Source organism: Eurytemora carolleeae, unplaced genomic scaffold, assembly GCF_000591075.1.
Source record: "Eurytemora carolleeae unplaced genomic scaffold, Eaff_2.0 scaffold674, whole genome shotgun sequence".
In the NCBI taxonomy this organism is placed as follows: Eukaryota; Metazoa; Arthropoda; class Copepoda; order Calanoida; family Temoridae; genus Eurytemora; species Eurytemora carolleeae.
Window position 1 is genome coordinate 176599 of NW_019396562.1, and position 10310 is coordinate 186908.

The window sequence follows — 10310 nt, forward strand, 5'->3', positions numbered from 1 at the left end:
CTTTTGAATGATAATAGATGTTTGTCTTCTGGCGTATATCTCATCCTGCACTAATGGGAATTTCTAAATTACACAGAAACAATATTAGTGGTGTCCCCCCCCCCTCTCTCTTTACTATAATATTATTTTCTAAACATATTTTAATTTGTTTGTATTATATTCGAAATATTTTAACTAGATTCTTTGAAGTATGATTTTAGCTGAATGTAGATATGCCGTAGTTCCATTCATAAAGCATCTATCCACAGCAAGTATCCAAGGTTCATCTTACTGATGGATCTCTACTCCACGAATTCTGTCTTAAAATACAAAAACAAATTTGTGTAACCCCCCCCCCCCCCCCAAACCCTACAACTTATATCCAATAGTATACATATATATGTTTTTATGCAATGTGTACTGCACTTAAGAAATATATGAAACAAATTTTTATCTGACAGACCAGGAATGTAAACAAAATACAATAAAAATCCTTACATGACTAATTCTTAATCTATAGATATGTTTACAAACCTGTCTTATTGTTTCCTCTTTATTTTCCTTCACCAAGTATATGTAATATACGATTGATGTTTTTTTCAATTTTTTAACTTTTTATGTTTCATTTTTAACAATGTGTCCAAGTCCACTAGGGCTGCGTTGACCATCTCCTGACAGATGTTGCCACACCATACCATGTTTCGCAGGATTCTCCTCAAGCTGCTCGTGGGGTCGTCAACTCCGTGATATGCAGGGATTGTAGGATTAGCCATAAAGCTGTGCTAGATACAATGCACCAATCACTGCCTTTATCTCCCTAAAGCATTCTGCTCCCTTGTCGACCTCGGCAAGCCCCTGGATGAACATGTTTACAGGCCTCATCGGGTCAGTCTTCTCTTTCGTTATGAAATCCACAAAAGAGGGGAAGCCCCACCCTCCTAGGTAAGACAGTGCAATTATCTGGGGTATCAGGCTGATTATGTTGCTCATGGCAATGTTCGGGTCCCACTGGAGTGCTGTGCTCACAACCAGCCTGAGAGCCATGACATACATCACCATGGGGTCTGCTCCCTTCTCTATGGCTCCTCGGATAGATCCTGTCATGTCTTGAACCTGGCCTTGGAATGTGGTATTCATTCTGTCGGCTGATGTGCATACTTTCATCATTGTCCTAATGGGCTTAACAACCTCAGCACCCTTTGAAAAGAACCTGTTAAGGAACGTAAAATTCAGCGTAGAGATTATCGTCTTATCCTTAGCGATTACAAGTCCCACCTCAGTATATGCTTCTGTAATTGCATCTTCAATTAATAGGCACTTCTTCTCTTTCTCTAGCTTAGTGGACTTCCTAGAAAAGAAGAAGCAGAACAATAAATCATCTATCATAACCTTCCCCTTGTATCCCTCTCCAGCGGAGAGTATGCCCATCTTTCGTAGCTTGACGGTAACATATAACAGGATGTGGCTATGTAGTATGCAATCATATCTTCCCGTCCATCCTTGAACCATCCCCTCATCTATCAACATATCTACATATGAGGGGAGACGCAGACGCAGTGCTGCTTGGGCACTTATGGTATAGGAAGGAACTTATAACCCCCAGAGGCACCATAAGATTCATAATCCTGTGCTTAATGGCCTTCCCGGTGAGATATATACGTCCCTGGTGGTTCTTCATTCTTGGGTCCACCGACCTGGTTTCTTTGGCTGTCTTGACATCATTGAGGAATCTTTGGTATTCGTGCGTGCAGTCAAGGACGTAGTCAAACCCAGGTGCTACCAGCCACAGCATGTTCTTGTGATGAAGCTTGATGGTACAGTTTATTAGCTCCAGGAGTAGCCAAGGTTTAGCTTATTAGCTCCAGGAGTAGCTGAGGTATAGCTTATTAGTTCCAGGAGTAGCCGAGATTTAGCTTATTAGCTCTAGAAGTAGCTGAGGTTTAGCTTATTAGCTCCAAGAGTAGCCAAGGTTTAGCTTATTAGCTCCAGGAGTAGCTGAGGTTAACTTATTAGCTCCAGGAGTAGCTGAGGCACAGCTTATTAGCTCCAGGAGTAGCCGAGGTTTAGCTTATTAGCTCCAGGAGTAGCTGAGGTTAGCTTATTAGCTCCAGGAGTAGCTGAGGTTAGCTTATTAGCTCTAGGAGTAGCAAAGATTTAGCTTATTAGCTCCAGGAGTAGCTGTGTAGCTGATTAGCTTCTGAAGTAGCAGTGTAGCTGATTAGCTACGGGAGTAGCAGTGTAGCAGATTAGCTCCGGGAGTAGCAGTGTAGCTGATTAGCTCCAGGAGTAGCTGTATAGCTAATTAGCTTCTGGAGTAGCTGTGTAGCTGATTAGCTCCAGGAGTATCTGTATAGCTGATAAGCTCCAGGAGTAGCTGTGTAGCTCATTAGCTCTGGGAGTATTTGTGTGATTTAGATGTTTCTGAAGGCAGCCTCTGCATGAAGGAACCACAAGATGGGGTCCTCTGTCCAAAAATCCGGGAGCTTGACGGAGACTTTGGCGATGTACTCGGTTGGAGTTTCTTTCTGGTCCGTCATGATGTTCGGATGTATCACTTAATGTTCAAAGTTTAAGAAAATCACGAAACTGGATAGCGTTTAACTGTATGTTCAAAGTCGGGGGTCACCAATATAGAGGACGTGAGTCAGACTCTAATAAAAACGCATAAATAACTTCCAGTATATATATTTCTTTTAACTTATAACTAGAGGGTTCAGAACATGAGTCTATCTTGACATCACACGTGTAGACTGTCTGTCAGTACAATGCCCCTTATCCATTCTATCTCATTCCATTGAATCTTGTGGAACTTGTTTAAGGCAGCCAGGCATCATCTTTCACACACCCTTATAATATAAATATAAATAACTTTTAGAGAAAAATAAATAAAATAAAAGTTTTAAACAATTTATCAATTTTATTGTTTTTTTGATAAAAGTTAAATCTGGATTGGATAAAAATACCTCTGCAGGAAGCTCCCTTGGCTTGTTGGCCCACTTCTTGGCCTCAAGGTACTTCTTCTTTCCCTCGGTCGCATGCTTGTTGAGCAGATACACCTCATACTGCACGTCCTCGATCCAAAGTTCCTCCAACTCTGTCCATATGGACTTCCCCCCAAACAAAATCCCCAATGGGGTTAAATGTTGGTTTTGGAAGCCTGAAAGTAATTGAAACGTAATTGTATTTATCGGTTAAACCTGAAGAGAATTAATTTCAGACTAAGAGGAAATGTTTTCTAATGTTTGTTAGGCCAGTATTTTCCTCCCTATTATTTATCTAAAGCTGATTGAGTCTGTCCTAGAGAACAATCCCCCACCCCCAGCTCCAAGGGCTCAGTAACATTATGGCTGGTTACCGAATGCCTAGTTTGTGAATGCTTAGTTCATGAATGACAACATTCATAATGCCTAGATAACATTCTGCCTATAATTCTTAATGTCTAGTTATGAATGCCCACCCCCCACCCCCTGCTATCAATTTTTTACATGGATCTCATTTGTATCAGGGTATATAATTTTAAGTTTTTTATTTAGCCGGCCGCTGCGATAACGACCGATCAGGTCCGTCCTAGTATTCAATTTTTGGACCCCCCCCCCCAGTGCTTAGGATCCGGTTCCAGATCCGTTGGATCCAAAAGATTTTGGCTTCCTGGATCCGGATCCGCAAAAATATGCGGATCGACGTATCCGGATCCAAGGTGTAAAACATCAACCAAAAACTCCAAAAAAAATCTATTTTACTCCAAAACCCAAAATCTGAACATTTGAAAAAAAGATATAAAAGTTTCCTCATTTCTGAATGGTTCATGGTTTTAGGATAAAAATAAGCAAGTAAAATAAAACCAAATATTTGAAATTTTTTTTTTTTTTTTAATTTCATTAAATCTTAAAGAAATAACCTCAAACTGGATCCATTTTTTTCCAGTGTGGATCCAGGATCCGGATCTGTATCAAAATTGAATGGATCCTAAGCACTGCCCCCCCCCCCCAAGCCCACCCTCCAATCATTTTATTTTCAGCAAAATTATAAATATTTATTTTTTATTATTTAGGGTTAGGTTATTCCTGGGCTAAGCACTGTGGCCAGGAAAGAACTTTAATTTCAAAAACCCGCATCCACGTAACCTGCTACCTTGGAAGTAGATCTCGGTAGTTGTAGTATAAAATGTGCTACTTGGTGTTGAATGCTGTCTAGCTTGTTAACTACTCCGTTGGTTACCATCATCTTTCCCATAGTGTGTGTGCTACCAGCGCACGGTCCAGTCCAGCTCTTGTTACGCCCATGATAGTGTTAGCATAATTCTTTGCAATTTTCAACATACGATCCTCTCTAGCCTTGACAAGGTTCCTACCTTTAACCTGTATGTCTACTCCTAGGTACTTACCAACCAGAGTTGCTTCTAGGTCTAGTGTTCCCGGTTTTATATTTCCAAACCTGCCCTTCTTGGCTGTTGGAAAGGATTACTGTTTTCTCAATAGACAGCTTCATATATACCCCTTTACAGAACCATGACACCTCCTTCAACATGTGTTCCATTCCTCTAACCATGGTCCTTGAGATCAGGACTAAGTCATCCGCAAAAAAAAATGCAGATACCACTTGTCCATTGAAGTTCACACCTACCTTCATGGCATGTAACTTTTCTCCAAGCCCAGCCATGTAGAGGGAGAACATTAGATGTGAGAGTCCGCACCCCTGCTTTACGCCTTTGGTAAACCAGAGTGGCGCCGTCAAGCCTCCTTTTATCCTTACCCTTACACTGTCATTTAAGTACATAGATTGAATAAGTGACTTGACTCTTCCACCAAATCCAATGGTGTCTAACTTTGTGTATAGCAGTTCTCGGTTCACAGAATCATACGCCTTTGCAATTTCACAAAAAGCTATAGTCAATGTATGTCCCTTCCTTTTTACCTTCTTAATTGCTGCCAACAACATAAACACACAGTCTGATGTTGACCGGCCCAACCGGAACCCATACTGTACTTTACCATAGTACCCATTCTGCTCACAAATTTTGTCCATTCTCCCATGCATATTTTTCGTGATTACACTCAAAAGTACACATGAAACTGTCAATGGACTCTTTTGTGAAACAAGTAGCGAGGTTGACTTTTTATCGATCAGAGTCATTCCCCCCACTAGCAGTGTCTCTGGTACTTGGCCCTCCAAGAAAAGGTTGTTAATCAGCTCAGTTAACAAGGTTATGAAGCATGGACCGGCATATTTAAGCATGGCTACTGTTAAATTGTCTACTCCAAGAGCTCTATGTAGCTTCATTTTTTCGACAACTGATTTGACCTCTACTTCAGTAGTCCGTCTGCATACTTCTTCTTCATGGGCATTGCTGTCTACTGAATCTTTCATCCATTCTTGCCACCCAAGTAGCAGTTTTATATCCAGTTCTTTGATGAGCTGTTCTCCTCTAGGAGTGAATTTATCCTCCAGGTCATCTTCTAGAACCAAGTCTAGAGCAGACACTGAGTTGGCGATCATTCGAGTGAATAAACCTTCACATATTCTTCTGCATTGTTGAAAGAACAAAGACATGAAGGTGTGAGGCCAGGGAGGGTTTTCTTGCCATGAGTCATCCATACTTTAAATATTACATTATCAACCTGACACTCAGAATCACTTGAGATCTCCTATTGTCGATCACTCCAGGTCAACTAGCGTCACCCCATGCCGCTCAACTTTATCAAATACTCAAACCAGCTCTCCCAGCGTTCCAAGACCTTCAACACAACCTACCAAGCTAGTGCGCCCTAACTCCTCCAATTCTACTTGGTCCCGGAGTTCTCAATCTCAATCCTCAGGTTCGCGATCTGGCTCACCATCAATCCTTAAGTTCTGTATCCCTGACTGATGTGCATACTGATGTGCATCGCCCTCTATCCTCAAGTTCTGGATCCCTGACTGATGTGCATCGCCCTCAATCCTCAGGTTCTAGATCCCTGACTGATGTGCATTGCTCTCAATCCTCAGGTTCTGGATCCCTGAATGATGTGCATCGCTCTCAATCCTCAGGTTCTAGCTTAACTGATCTGGCTCCTCAATCCTCAAGTTCTGGACCCTCGACTGATGTACATCGCTCTCGACCTTCAGGTTCTCATTCCATGGCTAATCTGACTCGATTGAGCTTGACACAGCTTCCTATACCAACTGAAGACGGCTTTAAGGGTTTGTATAAAAGCTTTTTAAAAAGAAATTCATAATTTTAGTATTTTTTATTACTTGCAGTTTTCCTGGCTTTGATCTCTGTACACTTAAATTCTGATTACTCTTTTACCCATATTTTCCAAAATTTACTACATTTTCTGTATAAAAGAAAGGCTGTGGGATATTGACTTCAATTAAGATTAGAAGACTTGAAGATTTAGATATCAATTTCCTGCGGAATTCGGGAATATTTAAACAATATGACAAGCATTTGAGAAATACGACACGAGCAGCACTGAAGAATCTTTAAATTATCCAACCCATTGTCAAATATTTTATTTAGATGCTAATTAATGAGTTGTTTAGGTGAGGTACTACAGTGGCTGAGGCAGATTGACCGGAAGGTCGAAGTTTCGTTAGACGAAATAAGAATGCTACAGGGATTGGTCAGAAAGAAATATCACCCATGATTTTTTTTAAGTCGGCAAAAATAATTTGTAAATTGTAAATTGTAAATGCATATGTATCACCCAAGTTTTTTTTTAAGTCGGCAAAAATAATTTGTAAATTGTAAATTGTAAATTGTAAATGCATATGTATCACCCATGATTTTTTTTTAGTCGGCGAAAATAATTTATGATTTGTAAATTGTAAATTGTAAATTGTAAATTGTAAATGCATAAGTATCACCCATGATTTTTTTTTAAGTCGGCGAAAATAATTTGTAAATTGTAAATTGTAAATTGTAAATGCTTGAGTAAATTATAATTAATGCATAAGTATCAAAAATACTTATTTTTACGTTGGCAAACAGAAAAGGATTTTTATATAATTTTTTTAGAACAAAATTGTAAATTGTATGAAAGATTTATTAGTAGTATACACACATAATTTATCTAATTATAGGTTATCTAAAAATTATAATACACATATCTAACGGTCATATCATTTAAAAAAATTGTTAATATTTTGACATATTTACAAATAATATTAGATTAATCCAACGGTGAGATCATTAGTTTGTCTCTATTGACTTGGGGGAGGTTAGGCTTTATGTTATTGGCATAACACCACTAAGTATATCTATGTCAATCCTTTATAAGACAATGGAGGAAGAAATGGTGTTTTCTTTTGCTCATTGAATTCAAAATTTTTTTAATTTTCCAAGCCAGACAAATGTCTGCTCTGCAGACTCAGTATTGGGGTGAGGAAAAGTCTTCCTCAAATTATCAATTATAACAGGATAATCTTTTCTGCATTTGTCTCTGACATGGTTCTAAATAAATAAGATCCTTTTTCTTAAGAAACGCAATTCTAGGTTAAAAATTCAATTTGCATACCTTTATGTGAAGGGCATCAACTCCCTTGGATATAGAATTAAACACTGCCAGCCCTAGTTTGGCATCTGGAGTTAGTTGGTCCATATCACAATTCCATAGTTTCAATCTTTCCAAGTTACACTATAAATGATGAAATATCAATTATTATGGGCAAAGAAATATACATTTTAAGGGAATTGCATCTTTGCCACAAACTCTAGTATTCAATTTTTTGGCAAATTTTTGTGTAAAATATCAATATTAAAGTTTGAAGTATCTAAAGTTTGCACATTTTACATCAGGGTTGCAACCCTATAGGGATTAGACAATTTGAGGTTGTGGCAAAAACTCAATTTTTTTTTCTATTTTTAAATGATATTTCACCATGTTGTCATAAAACAAGTATGTATTATCAATGTTCTCATATTCACGCATATACAGTTCTAGATATTTGATCGTAGGTATCGCAACTTGAGAGGTTGATTCAGAACGGTATAATGGTGACCAATAGCGAATAAATCCACCAGAGGTCACAAAAAAAATGTCCTCTGGAATATGTATTCATTGTAACAAGGCCTGTGGTGTCCTTGTTACATTTAGTATTGTCTTGATCATCGAACTCAAAATTAGATACATTTTGCATTGCACGTGAACGCAGTATTCTATCTGTTCCTGTAACTTCAGGAATTGATTTAGATAAAATGGTGATTTTAGTTGCAATAAAATCAAGCAGTTTAGTCTTCTTGACCCGGTCTTCTTGAGTGTAAGAATTAACATTGCATCCTGCACACATTAAGAATCCTCGGAGATCAATAGGTATGCCTGAAATAACAATCATCATTAAAAAATGTTTTAAATATAATTAAAATCTATTCCTAATGAAACAAATACTACTCTTACCTAACTCTGCTATTTGCTTGCCACAATCTAAACAGAAAGCCGACCCAGGTAACAATAGAATCTTGGCTTGCATTTATTCTTGAAGTAACAGGCTCATAAGTATCATCTAATCCAGGATATGTGAGCACATCACTTAACATATCTACCGCCTGTGCAGCAGTTTCAATAGGTATCCCAAGGTCACCTACCATGCCTAAACTGTGGTGGGAAATGTCTAAAGGAACCAAGGAATCATCAATTTGGAGATTTAGGGATTCAGATATCTGTGTGGGAACGGAAATCAGACCATTTGGGATTGGTGTCCCTTTCTGTTGCAATAGTGTCAAGGTCTTAACTAAATGTTCTCCAGAAACCCTAAGAGGAAACCTCAATAATCTCTGGGTCCCTCTTTTCCCATCAATAGTTTTAGCACTCTTGTCTAGAATTATGCTAGTTTTCAACAATCCCAAGTCAATATGCTTTTTAAAATCTAGACCAGTTTTCTCTAGCACTCGTTTCGGATGAATATTGACTGCAAAGTTGCCTTTGAATCCAAAAAACGATATAAGTTTGGACACCTCCACATCAGACATGTGACTCAGGCTATCAATTAGGTTAGAAACATTATCAAGGAATTCGTTCGAAGCAGGTATTTCATCCAAAATCTCTTCAACTTCTTCATCCTCGCTTGACCATTCTTGACCGATCATTAAAAAGTTTATCTTTTTCTTTCATCATAAATCACTGTAGATGCTGTCAATTGACTAACGTATAGTTACTAACTGACTTTTTCTTTCATCATAAATCACTGTAGATGCTGTCAATTGACTAACGTATAGTTACTAACTGACTGATCTAGTCACTATCCGGGCAACCCCACCCCATCGAACTCATTGCACCCGCCCCCCCCCGAAAACAAACACCTAACACCTTACTCCCCCCCGTCACCCTGGCTCCACATACACATTAACAATTTACAATTTACAATTTTCAATTTACAATTTACAATTTACAATTTATAATTTACAATTTACAATTTACAATTTACAATTTACAATTTACAATTTACAATTTACAATTGACTAATTAGTTTATTCAATATTAAAATAATGTCATTATACACTTAGGCATTTACAATTTACAATTTACAATTTACAATTTACAATTTACAATTGACTAATTAGTTTATTCAATATTAAAATAATGTCATTATACACTTAAGCATTTACAATTTACAATTTACAATTTACAAATCCTTAATTTACTTGTATTTTTTTATCCATAAACAACTACATTTCTAGTGAATTATACACAAATTATAATTTATGTATATATTACAATTTACAAATAGGTTGTAAATTTACAAATGACAAAGGAACATTACACTGGTCTCATACTGCACCCCCAACTAAAACAGCATTATCTTTCGCTTAGGCAGAGTAGGCGAGAGAAAGTCTTGACTGTACGATAATAATTTCATTTTCCCTTAGTTTGCCCTAGCGACCAACCAGGGCAAGAATCTGGGTTGGGTCAAAACAGCCAAACCATGTTTGTTTGGAAAACCGTAACCTCTCAACCTTGCTCGAATTAAAGGCAATTAATTTGGGTTTTGTGTACCAGCTGCCTGTGCCAGCTGTCACTCCGTGGAGCCCAAAGTTAAAACTACAAATATCTAAATTTTCGTGCTTAACTTTGGTTTTAAGATCAGATCAGCCCGATTTAACTTAGTTTTACTGATGCTCTCTCATATTGCTGCGAAAATGGCGACCAAAACAAAGATTTTTTACCGTGTGTTTCCAAAATCTAAAAGTAAATGTCTGAAATATGTTCAGTGATTTATGAAAAAGGTTATATTGATGGTAAATGAGGACCACGTACGACAATTGTTCGTCTTCTACGATGTGATACTCCTTCCTTGTATTTACACAAATTTATAATTTAACTGATAAGATTTCTTTATTAGCTTTTCAAGAG

The 10310-nt window shown here is 37.8% G+C and overlaps 1 protein-coding gene across 2 annotated transcripts; it reads right to left on the reverse strand.

Annotated features, from left to right (window-relative positions):
• Positions 1-7003: 7003 nt before the first annotated feature.
• On the reverse strand, positions 7004-9181 carry LOC111705533 (uncharacterized). 2 transcript variants are annotated; one of them, XR_002766033.1, is made up of 4 exons: positions 8358-9181; positions 7842-8279; positions 7479-7598; positions 7004-7414 (listed from the first exon to the last, which is right to left on the reverse strand). XR_002766033.1 is itself a non-coding variant. In XM_023478116.1 (3 exons), the coding sequence occupies exons 1-2, from the start codon at positions 9044-9046 to the stop codon at positions 8267-8269; spliced, it is 702 nt and encodes a 233-aa protein (XP_023333884.1). In that variant the 5' UTR covers positions 9047-9181; the 3' UTR covers positions 7004-7598; positions 7842-8266. The 2 variants fall into 2 exon arrangements, 1 of the variants encoding a protein (XP_023333884.1); XM_023478116.1 differs by having other exon boundaries at positions 7004-7598.
• Positions 9182-10310: the final 1129 nt, after the last annotated feature.